We start from the raw sequence: 16,208 nt of genomic DNA on the forward strand, positions 1-16,208 counted from the left end.
ATGACAGAAGTTGCTGGCAGCAAGTGAAATTGGCTGTCGAGTATCTTAAAAATAAGCCCAGCATTAGTTTTCATTCATATCACATCTATAATTTAAGCTTTATCGACTTAGTCACTTTATCAGCACCTTCAAGCGTCACACACGTGTTTAATTTGCATTTATATCTTGTTTGGGATGTTAGCGTTACGTCATAAAATTTGTCCAATAAACTTTGAACATGAGCAGATAATTTTGCATGGTAGTGTTCACAAACTAAGAAACCCAGCGCACAAAGAAGTTATCAGGTGTGTAATCGTTTCTGGTACTGGAGGCCATTCACACCAGCTGTCGCTGATTGTTCTAGCTTTTGATAATTAAGTGGCAGAAACCAACTGATCTTTTTATGATTATCACCCTTAATCCACTCACATGCACAAGACCTCCTTAAACTGAGAGCTTCCATTGTCCTCTGTTACCCAGTGTTGCAACTGAAACCACCATATAAGTTAATCATCATGCAAATCTTTATTTTTACTCATAAACCATTTTAAACCATTTTTTTTATTAAAAAAAAAGAACAGTAACTAATGATTAGGTATTTAGAAATTAATGGCTCATTGGCTGGTGTAGGAAGAAAATTATAAAGCTCTCAATTCTGACATGTTCAGAAGCTAATTAACAACAATTTATTATTTAACAGCTTGTTCTGATTCATTCCTCAATATCGTCTCACGTTCTTGTGTCAAGTGTCGCCCAGATATTTTATTTGTTTCATAAAGAACAGAAAAAAAGCCTCCTGCTGTTGACAGGCCAGTGAAAGCGACAGGTCTTTTTATGTGGGACATGCAGTATATGGAGCATTTCCGTCTCCCTCTAATCATCTTAGTTCACAGGAAAAAAAATAATACAAGCAATCCACATGTATGCATGATGCAAACACACACATGCAGGCAAACCGCCATGCAGGTCAGGTTCACTGAGGACTCTGATACAGAGGGTGCAAACACTAATCCGGTAATCTGGGACTTTCAGACTTAATCCACAGTTTGCATGATGTGGCCCCGTGTTTAAAAGTACTGCACTTGTTGGCAGTGGAAGAAAGCCCCTGACCAATACCTCCATCTTTAGTCAGTAGTTTGTATACACGTTTACATGACATATACACTGAGACTGTTTCCTATATACACAGTCATCATCAATTTCAATTTATGAGAGTGTTTAAGAGGGCTGGCATTTTAACTGTACGATCATTTTTGTTGATGTAGTTTGTGGTTCTGTTAAACTGCACTGAATTAAACAAGCTCCTGTTATTTAGCTTAGCATCAGTCAACATAATAAAATTTAAGTAAAAGACTGCTTTGAACAGATAAGTATAAAGACTGAACTGTTTCCATTTTCCTATTGAGCTAGCCAACCTGCTGTTTTACTGAGACATCATGAGCATCCAGCTCAAATTGAAGATGTGGATTAATTTTGATGGTGAGAAAGAGCATTGAATATTTCAGGGTTTTTAATAGTTTTTGAGACATTCCGATGACACACAGATTCAGATTTCAAAGGGCAAAAAGGGCATGAAGTCACTTGGACATGCCTCCTAAAATAATCTTGACATGTATTTCATCTATGATATATGAGGCTAAAATTTCATAGCAATCATTATATATGTCCAAACTTTTAGACCTTTTTTTTTTCTTTGCAAATCAGAGACGGTGAAGCTGAAAATTTGAATGATTTGAAATCTTGAAAATAAAAAAAAGAAAATATTTTATGAGTTTCTTTTTTGCATTGTTGTGAAATATAACGTTTTCACATGTTATAAAGACAAATATTCAGAAATTCTAAATAAGAATAATAGTTTAGTGAGTTTAACACATATGTTAAATGGTAGGAGTGCTGGCCTTTTTGTTCATTTTTGAATGAGCTAATACTTGTAGATTATTTTATCTATCTGTCTCAAATTACAGATCCTGATTCAATATTCATGGCAAGAAAGACCAGTGAAAATTTTAGGAATTTATCTCTGATCGTTTTTGTGTTATTTAATTTCAATGTGCAAAAAAGTGGTCTGAAAGTGGTTTGTCTGACCATTTTTAAAAAATATTTACCAGTGGTTTGAACATTTGAAATTCTGGTTTTATATATCAATCTTTAGACTGACTTCAAAACTTTTTTATGCAAATTGGAGCTGCTTAATCAGAAAACATTTTAATAATTTGCTGATTTGAGAGGAAATGATCCTCATGTTTTCCTCCTTTTTTGGGACAGGTCTGCATTCAGTAAAAGTTACCTGAAGGCCCAAATAGCACAAAAGCTGTTGTGAGTATAACTAATAATAAATGGCTGTGTTTATGTGCACACTCTTCAGGCTCTGACAGAACCTGAAGGCATCTCCATGTCGGACATCAGTCTGCAGCCAACCAGCAATCTGCCAGCTTCTGTAAGAATCCACCGATCACCCTTTTGCTTTTTGCCACACATGTAGTTTATAGTTTTGTTCTACTAATAAATAGTATCTGTGTACATTAAACATACATATATGACCTCCATGATCCAACAGCTTCTAGAAATGTTCTTTATCCATCCTCTCAGGTTAACTGTAAGAACATAATATAGTACCAATCATTAATTCACCTTTATTTTTTTAATGTTGTTTTTTCTAGCATGTGTACTTCCGTTCATTGTGGTTTTGTTCCAGTTATTCATTTGGTTTATCACAAATTTCAAACTCAAGTACTACAGTATGAAGCACATTCTCAGGGCAGTGGATTCCTGCAAACATAACAAAAAACAGCAAATCTTCACTTTTTAATAAAACATTTTCCACATTATATTGAAACATCTTGATACATACTCTGCTAAATCACAAGATTCCTTTTCTGTTACATCACATTAGCTTTGCATGTTGCTGCAACAAGGACAAGACCCAGTCAGGATGTTTTTATGTATTATGGCTTTGGGCTGCTTTCATACTCTTTTGTGCTCCTGAAAATCATTATTGTGTTTGTATTTAATGTCAGATTAGATCAGTGGCTATCAATGGGAAAAGGATCCAGTCAACACATCAGTTGCTTTCATGTGATTAAGTCTGTATGTTGTTACAAGCACAAGTATTTATGAGCAGAAAATGCATAACAGTGCTGCATGTTCCCCTGTGCCTGGATCGTTTATCCCCATGTTAGGTTAATTGAGGTTCTAGGCTGTAGGTATGGATTTGAATGTGAATTAGTAGCCTCTATGTTGTTCCTGTGATGGTCTGGTGATCTGTCAGACTGGCATTCAGCAGTTCAGTACAGTGATTAGTAAATGTACAGTTTTCTTTTGTCTGTTTGTAAACTTTTCACTACATGATTCAGTAGCCGGTGCAATCACCATTAGCAGCAATAACTTGAAGTAATGATTTTGTATTAGGTATTCGGTTTTTCACATTGTTGTGGAGGAATTTTGGCCCCCTCTTCTTTCCAGCATTGCTTTAGTTCATTGAGGTTTGTGGGCATTCATCCACAGCTCTCTTAATGTCCTGCCACAACATTTCAATCGTTTTAAGGTCTGGACTTTGATTGGGCCAAGCTTTAGCTGTCAGAGAGATGGACTTCCATTTGATATGCTTTGGTATGCAGAGGAGTTTGTGGTTGACTCAATGACTGCAAGGTGCTCAAATCCTGTGGCTGTAAAACAAGACAACTCCTTCTGTACCGTGCATAACAGTTGGTATGAGGTGTTATTGCTGATATGCCGTGTTTGGGTTTTGCCAAACGTGGCGCTGTGCATTTTGGTTAAACACGTCCACTTTGGTCTCATCTGTGCAAAGAACATTGCTCAAAAACATCTAAGCTGACCTAAGCTGTGCTGCCTTCTTTCTAGAGAAAAGACATAGTTTTGGCAGTTCTTCCAAACAAGACATACTTTTTCAGTCTTTCTAATTGTACTGTCATGAACCTGAACATTTTACATGCTGATGATGTCTGTAGAGTCAGAGATGATCTTTCTCTGAGCATTGAATTGCATATCCACTGGTCTGAATGTTCCAGACATGCAAACTGCTAAAACTTCAGCTGTTATAGAGGTGTTCACATTGATGATCAATTAGTTGTGTACAACTGATTAACAGTACCTGACTGACACTTACTTTCCTATTTCCTACAGAAGAAGTAATGGTTTTAAAGTTTCTTTTTCATCGTGGGGCTGAATAGATTTGTTGCAGCAGATGTATATTTTTGTTCATATTAAGTTACTTTAGCATAACTGTATTTGACTTAACATTGCTTGAATGCATAAATATACACAGATAAAAACATGAAATGACATCCCTGCCAGTGCCAGTAATGAGATTACTCATCCCTCATGTCTATGTGCAACTTAACCTAATTCAAGGAGTTTCCAGTGTTCGCTGCTGTTGAATGAGATGCCACTTCATGCTCAATATGTTTGATTAAATTTTTTTCAAGGTTTTAAGAAAATCAACAACACGTCTTGTTTTAGCCTGGCCTCTCAACAAGTAACCTTCACCATTTAGACCAATTATTCAGTAATGAGGGGGAGGACAAGAGACACATCATGCACACCATTTGGCTCTCTATAATACTAAAACAGCCATCTATGGACTACATGGTTTATTACAGTAGTGTTCCCTGCTGTAGCCACTGTACACTTGTCACAAGTGGGGTGGCTGTAACTCAGGAGATGATCTACTAATCAGAAGGTTGGTGGTTCGATCCCTGCTCCAGTTCGTTCAGTGTGCATGCTTAAGTATGCTTGGGCAAGATGCTGAACTCTGAGCTGTTGATCAGCATCTGTGTGTGAAAGTGGCCGATAGAAACAATTATGAGGCTACTCTAAAGTGCTTTGAGTTTGCTTTGAGAACAGAGTAGCAAAGTGCAATATAAGAACCAGTTCATTTACTGTTTACAACAAAGGTTATTAAGGTTCCTTAAAGTGAAAAGCTCACTGGCTAATTAGGGGGTATCGCTCCGCCTCCAATTTCAGTTTCTCTCTTGGGCTGTGTCTTTACATCTAGAAGGTTCTAGTAATTTCCTGGCTGGCTAGGGCTTTTTTAGTGGTTTGGTCAGTTAGGTTAATTGGTGATTCTAAATTGGCTATGGATGTAAGGTAGATCAAGTGGGTAGACCAAAGTGCTGTGTGGGTAAATGTGCATTGCACTCCAAAGACATCTGACTGGTCAGTATGTCAGTCTATTTCCATTAACCACAGCTCATTTTGTAATGAGAATGAATGGTCTATTCACTGAAATCCAGGCATCGGAAATCTTTGAATCAGGCTTTGAAAAAATAAATCTTGGCCAGTGTTTCAGTTAACAATGCAGAGGGGCAGTTGTGTCCTAATTTCACTGTATTTACAGTGTAGACTAGCTGAAAGCAAATGGCATATATTGGCACAAAGATTGTGGATGACTGTGTTATGTTAAGCTCATGGTCATCTGATCACCAAAATAAATCTAATGGTCCATCCATCGATCCCTTATCCAGCTTGTGTCAAACTGAGGCTGGAGCCGAGGCTGGAGCTGACGCTGGTAAGAGGAGGAAAACAGTACGTCAGTCTATCAGAGAGACATCAACAAGTTACCTAACATCCACGTCTTTGGTTTGTGGGAGAAAACCCACTCAGGTACAGGTGGATGTGCAACCTCCTGCTTGGCAGAGAACACAGGAAATCTTTAACCCAGCTGGAGGTTCAAACCCCACTGCGATGAAAAGGAAACGTTGCTAACTTCTGCATAACTGTGCAGCAATGAAATAATTAGTTTTGGGTTACTTAAAAGGAGTGACATTTAGTGTACGTAAAACAGGGCTACCTTTCTTTCCAATGACTGCAAATTATTGGAGTTTGCTGTGTTTGGGCATTTTTTAATATATTTTAATATTTTAACAGAGATCTATGCATTAGAAAATTGCATTAGGGCTGGCTTACACAGGCATGATATAGACTAGGGTATTTTTTCACAGCACATGTTTGTAAATTATATGGAAAAGGAGGAAAACCGCAGGGATAATAATGCCGTTAATGATGGCTGTATTCCATTTAGGTGAGCTAAATCAAGGGGATGGTAATGGTACATAGTGGTTCCCTGATGAGAGTCCGACTTAATGGAAGAGTGTTATCATTAACATAGCACCGCTTGTGTTTTTCCTGCTTTGATGAGTTGAAATATGTACAGAGAAGAAGGTTCGTTGGCAATAGTTTGATTTTTTGTCACCACTTTAACATTTACATGATATTTTCTATCAGTCCAATTGTATGCACTCTTTTGTTCTTTAGGTTTATTTTAAAAGGCTGACTGTGTAGCTTAATAGGCCAATAACTTAAAATAAGAGGACAGTAATTTAAAATGATTGGCAAATATCTTTAGAAATGTTTTCTTTTGCCGAGTCTACGTGATCTAATTAGCCGTGCTTTCTGTCCATTCATGGTTAATTCATTTCCTGCTGCTCTGACACTGCTTTATTAATCAAACCTTGTCAACCTTTCTCTTACTATCCACACCCAAAACTATAATTAGAATATAATATAAAAATAACTCGTATTTTCATATTATTAGCACTTGTAGTTCACAAAGATGAAGATGAAAAAATATTGCCAAGAACAACCTGAGTTTGAACAAGTTACAGAATTACTTTCACAGAGACATTTGAATGGCATTACAACTTAAAGTTAATGTTAATGTTAATGTTAAATGTATAAAATGATTTACTGGGTAGATGTAGTGTAATTTGAGAGTATTTAGCCAGCCCTTTCTCATGTTGTAGGTGTCCAGTACAGCTATTTGGTCAAAAGTAAGGAACCCGTTGGCATTTATACTGCATTTGGACAATGTAACAACTTTTTTTCCACTGAATCATATCTATTCTATCAAAGGGAAAGTAAGAATAGAGTGACTTGTTCCTCCAAAATCCTGCTAATTTTATATCTGTTTAATAGAGAACCATTACCAAATTTTATGGAAACAGTAAGCCTAGAGAAAGTGAAAAAAGAAAAGAAATACTACTACTATGAGGAATATAAATACTCAATTCAATTCATTTACCTCAAGGCTCTTTATATTGTAAGGCAAAGACCCTACAATAATACTGAGAAACTCCTAAGAATCAAACGAACCCCTATGCTAAAGCATTTGGTGACAGTGGGAAATAAATAAATAAATAAAATAAATACATTTTTATTTATATAATAATAATAATAATAATAATAATAATAATAATAATAATAATAAATTTGATTTATGAGCGCTTTTCAAGTCACCCAAGGACACTTTACAATGGGATAAAACACTTAGTAAAACAATGGCAGAATAAGAACAATAAATCAATAAAAAGAACAATATAGCACCTTTCTAGACGGAATCACAAAGTGCTGCACATAAGATAACAAATAATAAAAGGGTAAAACAGACAATATAAAACAGGCAGAAATTTAACCAAAAACAGTTTTAAAAAGGTGAGTTTTGAGTTGTTTTTTAAAAACAACTACCGAGTCCACAGTTCGTAATGTATGAGGGAGAGAGTTCCACAGTCTCGGGGCCACAGTGGCAAAAGCTCTGTCACCCTTAGTTCTCATCTTAGTCTGTTTTATAGCAAGTAAGCCCTGATCAGATGACCTCAGGGACCTGCTAGGGACATAGGGCTGTAGCAGATCAGGGATGTAGGGTGGCGTCAGTCCATGCAAAGCTCTAAATGTCAAGACCAGAAAAACTCAATTTAAAAGTAAGAAACCTCCAGCAGGCTCAGGGAAGGGCAACAATCTGCCATGACCCGTTTAGGGGTGAGGAGAGGAAGACAGAACAAAAGACATGCTGTGGAAATGCACAGAGGGCTATAAACAGATAGGGAAAAAAAATTAGATGAAGAAGAAACACTCCGTGCATCATGGGAAGCTCCCAGCAGCCAAAGCCTAATGCAGCATAACTGAAAGAAGATTAAGGGTTACCTGATCCAGTTCTAACTATAAGCTCTATCAAAAATCAAAGTTTTAAAACTAATCTTAAAAGCAGAGAGGCTTTTTGTATCCTGAATCCAAAGCGTGAACTGAAAGCTGAAGGCTATGCCTCCTGTTCTACTTTTAAATGCCCTAGGAATCACAAAAAGGCTAGTAGTCTGGGAGCAAAGTGCTCCATTGGGGTATTGTGATTTAAGATAAGATGAAGCCTGATTATTCAAGACCTTTTATATGAGGAGAAGGATTTTAAAATACATTCTGGATGTAACAGGTTGTCAGTGAAGACAAGACAATGTGGGTGAAATTACCTCGCTCTTTCTAGTCCCTGTCAGTACTCTTGCTGCAGCATTTTCGATCAACTGAAGGCTTTTCAGGGAGTTTTTCAGCACAGCCGGATAATAACGGATTACAGTAGTCCAGCCTAGCAGAAGCAAATGCATGAACTAGTTTTTCAGTATCACTCTAAGACAGGATGTCTCATGTTAGAGATATTCTACAAATTCAAGACACCAGTCCTACATACTGGTCAAAAATAACGATTCCTTGCAATGTTACTGGAGCCCAAGGTAATGCCATCCAGAACAAGTATCTGATTAGACATGATATCTCTAAGTTTTTTAGGGCCAAGTGCAATAACCTTAGTTTTATCTGAATTTAGAAGCAGGAAATTTGAGGTCATTAGAGGTCTCTGAAACAGTTTAACTAATTAGTGTGTGTATTCTGGGTTCACGGATAGATAAAGCTGGGTTACATCTGCATTGTAATGCCTTTGAATGACACTGCCTAAGATAAGCATTTAGAATGCAAACAGAACTGATCCTCGCACAGAACCCTGTGGGACTCCATAAGTACCTTTAGTGTGTGAATATGCCCGTGTGCCCATGTGGGTAAACTGCTCTATTTTCTGATTTTACTTTCCTGATGAGTTTATGAGCCCCACTGTGCTCTTCAGATAATACTGAATAAAAAAACAAGTCCATACAGGTCTACTCAATTGTCAATTCTGCAGTATCTACAGTACACACACAGGATTGAAACATTGTTTCCCCCACTTATGGTGTGCAACTACAATGAATCAAAAAATCTAATCAAATTAAGAGCTATAACTGCTCTGAACCTCTATTGTGCTCCTGGTCCGGCTATTGCTTGGAACAGGAACAAGACAACTGCCATCTTTAACATTACAAAATTATCCCATTGATTTCTTTTTAGTAATAGTGTGCACTTCCTATACAAAAGCACAATTATACTTAAATATACTCAGCTACAGTACTTTGTCCCTCTAGAGAAGAACTATTGATTTCGTGAGGTTGACCAAGTTAAACTATCAAACTTCATTAAGGGCTCTGTCGGAAAGCCATTCATCAATCTATCTAATCAATTCCTTTGATCAGCTGTGTTGCTCTAGCAGATTAAGTGGAAAAGAGCTGTTAAGAGCTGAGCTCTTAACTACTAACTCTCTGTTTCATTCCTTTATTCAAATTTCCAACCACTGACTGACAATGGAAATGATAATACGTGAACACCTGAACACCTCTTCCTGTCTTTCGCTCTCTGTCTGCACAGCTGGACAATGTTATGAGGGAGTCAGGGCCAAGGACTGTGTGCAAGACCACATCGTCTGTCATCGTCACCTCCATATCCAGCCCGTCAATATTGCACAGTCCCCCAGGTTACCATGGCAACTTCAAATTGACCAAAAGTCACAGCCCAGTTGCCAAGGAGACCCTTGACATAGCCATGCTGGAGACAACAGCTTTACCATGAACAGCGGGAGAGAAGTGAAAGCGTGTGAAAGTGTGCGTATGTATGCTTCAGTATTTCTCCCCAAATGGGAACTTTTCTTACTAGCATGCTGTTTGCAGGTTATGATAACTGTGGACCATAGCATTGTTTTTATGCATGCAGTGTACAAGTATGTGTGCGTGTGTGCCCAGTAAATTTATGCATGTGTTTGCACTCATTTGAATTTTGTCATTTCTGACATATCATGGCGGCTGGAGATTGTTTACCTCAACTGTAAGCAAACTAGCCTTAAGCACAAAATGTGAAAGGTGGAGTCACACTTGGATCACACCTGACCTTTCTGGACATGCTTTCTGGTCATACTATGTGAGATTTGCCATAAATGGAGATGTTCTTTCTGAATTATTTCCATTTCAAAGTGAAATGTGAATATTCTTTATCTTTACATACAGAAGTTGAATGGCTGCTGATGTCATCAGTTTATTCTGGGGTGTTACAACTGAAAGTTTTAAAAAATGTTGAGATTTTATTTTGTGCATAGTGTTTATATTAATGCTTAGCTACCGAAAAGTGTCAGAATCCTACTTTTGAATTAAGAACCTATTAATGCAAATGAAAAGCATGTTTTCAAACCAATCTGCTTCTACAATAAAATAGAATCAGAGCTCTTGTTTTTCTTTTATAGTGTTTGCCGAATAAAGAATGTACTCTAAATGATGTATCTAGTATAAATAATGGACCAGACATTTTGTATATTAAGACTGAATAAAATGACTGCTGATTATGTGGAAAAACTGACCGCACTACTGATCTCACTCAGAAACAACACGTATTTAAGCCATGTTAAAATTGTAGTGTTCAGCTCCTGCTCCATCTGTACCCACACAGTGTTTGCTGAAAAGCTCTACGTGTTGAAACCTGCTGAAATTTCAGAATGACGGGAACAAAGTACGAAACTTTAATAAAAAGTGTAAAAAAAAGATATACAAAGGTCCTCCACAGTTAGGAATTCACCTATGAAGATTAAAGCATTTTTTGTGACTAATCAAAATCGAAAACCTCGCCCACACCCACCAATATTCCACTTCAAGGTCATCCCCCTTGAGCACCTATGGATGGCTTTGAGCATTTCTGCTACTTTTAGATTGCTCTATGCATTTTTTGTATGCCCACACTAACTAGTTAACCACTTCTATTATTCAAATTAAATTTCACTTTGAACAACACAAGTTCAGAAAAAGCCAAATCTGCTGAGTTAGGCCTCAGGTCGAGAAACTGGCTAACAACTGTTTGGCAAGTATTTGCCAGGTTAGAGAATACCTACCTACTTTGCAACCAGTTAAGTGAAACTGGTTGCAAAGAGATATATGGTACTGCAAGAAAATCTCCTAGGAACTGCTAGCAGATTGCTGTGGTCACCCGTTTGCATTACAAGGTTCACTGCCACATGGTTGTTAGTTAGCAAGTGTTTGGAGGCAAATCAGCACCTTCCAGTTATCAAAGCAGCCCCAAGGAGGTTTTTCCTGCAACAGCCTCTTTACAATTTATTTTACCTAACAATTGCTAGTAACCACAAAGTCATTGGGGGTGTACAACCAACCAGAGACTGCCAGAGTGTTTCGGTGTGCTATGTACAAGCACTGCAGCTAGAAATGTCAAACTTTAGACAGCTCAGGATCTTTCAGTAGAAATCCTCATTAACATCCTAGGGTTCAAATCTCCACAGCATCTGGTTACGTTCTGTCTGGAGTTTGCATGTTCTCCCTGCCACTGTGGGGGGTTTTAAAGACATGCTTTTAAGGATGGATTCAGTGCTGAAGGACACTGAATAAAGTGTTTTATAAATAAGTGTGAAAAGTTGAATGTAGCTTGTAGTGTAAAGAGCTTTGAGTGGTTAGTAAAACTTAAAAAGCACTATATAAATGCCAACCTTCTCCACATGATAGCTAGTTTAGTTTTGCACAGAATTTGACGTCTGTTGATCCAGGCTGTCAAAATTTGATTTCTGGGGACAGAATGTAGCAGGAGTGCAGGAATCCATCTGATTGCACACAAGGACATGGCCTTGGAAGGATTAAATTAGAAACCAATTAATTAAAAAACAAATTAAAATGCACCTGCTGGATTTGTACCACTGATTCCATCTTTATCTGCCTTAACATTAAAAAACAACTAACAAAACTTTAATTTGACATGTTTCTGGACTTGGCAATCAGACACACATATGAACACATGTAACAGGACAGAAGAGAAGAGTCCCTTTGTCATTGATTTTTCCATTCATGGTGACATCAAGCAATACAGATCATACTCAGCAGGACACAAATGGGTTACAACACAACAGAAGGTCACCCAACAACACAGTATGAGCATGTTTGTATGTGTACTGGATGTCCTAGGGTATTTTGCATCCCTCCAGATGCCATAATTTAACATCTAGATGTACAGGTGACAGTTTATTAAATGATTTTTTTCCCCCTAAACATGTTTAGTTCTGTTATCTCATAATCAGCTTGAACAAATACAACACTGTTTGTCCACCTCCGTACGTGTGCAGGTCCTTCAAGAGTCCTCAGATTGCTGCATCATTGACTATGATTGTAAAAACCTTTTTCTTCATGCCTCAGCATAAAATCTAACTCTTGATGTCATTTCTGTCAAATAATGTATTGCGGATTCAAATCTTAGCTAAAAATACAACACTTTTTAAAATCTGTTTTCATTATTGCTCATTTGTCTTGTAGTATATTTTAATGAATGTATAAAAAAATGCATATTTGAAATATTATGACATGACAAATGTAAATATTATAAATATGTTGACTTTAAAATCTGCTTTGATGAAGTGAAGGTAATTTTGTTTTCTTTGTACAAAATGTTTTGTGTTGTTTTTATTTATTTTTCTAAATAAAATATATCGCTAAATTCTGGGAGGTCAGTTTTGTGATCTTTAAACTTGTGTGAAATTAGGATATCTCTTAACTCTTAATGTAAACCATGTGCTCTTAAAAATTGCCATTACCAAGTGCTGAAGTGATTTTGTTCGGTTTGTTAAATCTCCAAGTGTCAGATGGTTTTATTCAGTTTTAAAAACTACTATCAGCTTCAGTCGTAAATGCTCTTTCTTGGTCTCAACAGGCAAAAAGTTTGTAAGATATTAAAGGTATTTCACATGCATTAATATGCCCATGTGCAGCACTATAATGATTTAGTTATGCAGATCTTCACTATAATCATTATGCACAGTCTGGTCTGTAATAATGCATCTGTCCATCAGTGTCTGGCTGACCAGTATTTTAGTCTGCTATTAGGCAAACCTCAATAATGGAAGGCATCCAGCTGGTGAAGCAGCCAGAAAATTGTGTTGTCAGATAACCGGATTGGCTCAGCATACATCAAGTTAGTCCAACATGTCAGAGAAAGACTACATGCAAACTGTCCCTGCAGAACTGTGGCAGGGACACAGCATTTCTTTTTGTAAGCAGAGGTGGTAAGTTATCTTCATGTCCACAATCATGTTTGTCTTTTTTCAGTTTAATTTCAGTTGTCTTTAAACACATTACTTAAGTCAACATAAGATGACAATGACGATGATGAATACTTTATATATCATATGTTTGCGAAATTCTTATGTTAAGTGAAATTAATGATAAAATGTGGGTTAAAAGAGTTCCGGAGATCTCCCTGTGGACAGATACCAGAACAGGAAGTGGTGTTATAAAGGTGCTCTGTTGCCTGTCCACTAGGTGGTGCAGTGGGTGGTCAAGATTATGCATGGTGGACAACAGTTTGCTCCGTGACCTCTTCTGCACCGCAGCTTCAAAAGTGTCCATTGTCCAGCCAATCACTGCTAATCCTGATCAGTTTATTAAGTCTGTTGGCATCACCAGCTCCAGTTCTGCTCTCCCAGCAGACTGCAGCAAAGTAAACTGCACTCACCACAACAGACTGACGGAAAATCTCCATCATTTTCTGGACATATTGAAGGATCTCTGCTTCCTTAGTAAACAGAGCCTGCTCATCCCGTCTGGTATACAGCCTCTGTGTTGGTCATCCAGTTCAGCCTGTTGTCACTGAGCACACTGGGATACTTGTACTCCTCCAACATATAATCATTCTGTCCCAGCATAGACACGGCTTGCTTAGCCGTCTAGTTTCATTCTTGATCATCGCCTCTCTGATCGTTTCGACATTCAGAAGCAGATTATTCCATCCAGACCACACCACAAAATCATCTGCCCTGTATCCCCACCCACTGACTCCACTTAAAGACTTAATTCTGTCCAGTTTGTCCAGAATCTCTTCTGTGTTGCATCTCTCAGGTGTCTCTTAATGGTGCCCCTCAGTGTGTGTCTGTAAGCTGTTGTGCACGAGTGGTAGAGTGGTAAGAGAAATAAACAGAACAAATGAGCTTCAATGACATCTCTGCTCATGCATGACACGATTGCACGAAAGTAATGTCCGAAAAGTGTTCGCACTCATGTGAGTATGTGTTTCACATGCCTCTGAGACATTCTTAGTCAGTTTTTTTATTGCTGACACATGCATAGGATTCATCACACCATAGATAAGCCCTAATTATACAGTAACAAGTGTATTTGAAGCTCATGCACATCAAGAAAATAATAGAATACATAAATGCGCACACATTTGCATGACAAACTATCCAATCCCATTCACCCATTCCAAATACAAGAACATTCTCTAGTGGCATTTAAGACACACTGCACAGCCAACAACACTTTACAACATTACAAAAACACTTTCGATGTTAACTACTCTGAAAACAAAATGAATAAAAGTACATTTATAACAACAGTGGGCACTGAGAACCGTTCCACTAGGAAAAAAAAGTGTGTGTTCAGCTCACTTTAATTTTTTTTATATATAAATGCTGCAAAAGAAGAAAAAAGCTTTTTTCCCAGTATATTCAGCTTTATTCTGAGATAAGTATACTTAAACTCTAGTGTCTCTTCCATGCCCATTGAGGGCATCCATCCATGCATCCATCCATGCATCCATCCATCCATCCATCCATGCATGCATGCATACTCTTCTGGTTGTCCTTATCAGGGTTGCAGGCGGTCTGGCGCTTATACCAGCTACCATAGGGCGAGAGGCAGGGTAAAACTTGGGCAGGTCCCCAGTCTGTCACAGGGCTGACACAGAGAGACCAACAACCATTCACACCTATGGGCAAGTTGGAAACACAAATTAACCTAACCCCACTAACTGCATGTCTTTGGTCATAAATTTAGACCATTTATGATATGAACAGACTGAATATTTAAATGTTGATGGTGTTGTTAAAAAGATCTGGCTTTCTCTTTCAAGATATGAGTTTTATTAATTCCCATCTCCTTTACAGTGCTACTGTTATTTACACTGTAAGGTGATTAGTGCTCAAGTAAGCCCAGCTTTAGGACATTTACAGAAATAAAAGGCATTCATCAGCCAAGTTTAATCTCTTTTCTTCAGGCATCACTGCAACATTTTCAAAGCAATCTTGACTTAACAGTTTGGACTTTAAGGAAATTATCCACATTAGAAGACATCTCTGTTGAGCTAAGGCCATGAAGCTGAGGACTGAGGATACATGCAAGCATAAACCACTAACTGATGAATTAGTGAAGACATTAAAAGAAACTGGTAAAATGTGGACTAAATCCTTCCCAGTCCTAGTATTTATGTTAAGCTTTTCACCTCTGGAGCCTGACGTGAGAGTGACGAAGTTTAAGCAGGAAATCGAAATCTCAAGAAGCAAATACCGTACATAGACTTAGACAGCATTAACAGCATATGTGTTTTATGTGTAAAACCTATTTAATGTTTGCAGATTTTTATTTATTTCCACCCGTGCATTTCTGAATTATTATCTATTATTTACAGTGCATACAACAACAGCACTGACTGACTCAAAAGCATCATTTTTGACCTTCATGTGAAAAAGCATTTGACTAGCTGTTCTTTATGTGCTTTAAATCTAGAGACAGTATAGGAATAAAAGATCGCTGACTGAAAACTCTTCCCTGGAACTGAATGTGAGCCCAAAACTTTCAATTATTTTCAAATATCTTGTTTCTCTTTTTTGGACAGGTGTCTGGGATAGATTAAAACCTGGCATGATTGTGCTACAATTCTATCAAAGAGGCCCAGTATGTGACCACGCCACATATGTGACTAAGAAATATGATTTAGTCAAGTGGTGTCAAAAATGTTTGACAGATTTGTGCCCTGAAGTATCATTAAGGTGAATCCGTAATCACCGCTAAGCACTGCCTCGAGGAGTAAATTGGCCACGCTGGCTCAACTTCACTTATTGCTGTTTTTCACACCACATGCACATGAAATCAGGTGTTTAGTCTCACACCACTGCAAAAACCCTGCCAGTTTGAAAGTGTGTGACTCAGAACTGATTCACAAAAATAATGGGATGTGGTATGTGAAATTAAAAAAACATGCAGTCTGTCACGACCTATTTAACAATGCCTACGTCTGTTGTTTGTGTTTGGTTGTGAATTAAATTGCTCCGTATC

At 37.7% G+C, this 16,208-nt stretch overlaps 1 protein-coding gene across 5 annotated transcripts in view; it reads left to right on the top strand.

Moving 5' to 3' along the window:
* The window catches only part of LOC100707262 (melanopsin-A), a 62,411-nt gene extending 49,814 nt beyond the window's left edge, over positions 1 to 12,597 (top strand). For 4 of the 5 annotated variants that reach the window (XM_013269416.2, XM_005471435.2, XM_005471434.4 and 1 more), the window contains 2 exons: positions 2,345 to 2,416; positions 9,493 to 12,597. In XM_013269416.2, coding sequence (XP_013124870.1) covers positions 2,345 to 2,416; positions 9,493 to 9,693 — 273 coding nt within the window. In that variant the 3' untranslated portion in view covers positions 9,694 to 12,597. The remainder of the gene's footprint in view (positions 1 to 2,344; positions 2,417 to 9,492) is intronic. The other variant, XM_003441754.5, reaches the window with a different exon arrangement.
* Positions 12,598 to 16,208: the final 3,611 nt, after the last annotated feature.

Source organism: Oreochromis niloticus, linkage group LG8, assembly GCF_001858045.2.
Source record: "Oreochromis niloticus isolate F11D_XX linkage group LG8, O_niloticus_UMD_NMBU, whole genome shotgun sequence".
NCBI lineage: Eukaryota > Metazoa > Chordata > Actinopteri > Cichliformes > Cichlidae > Oreochromis > Oreochromis niloticus.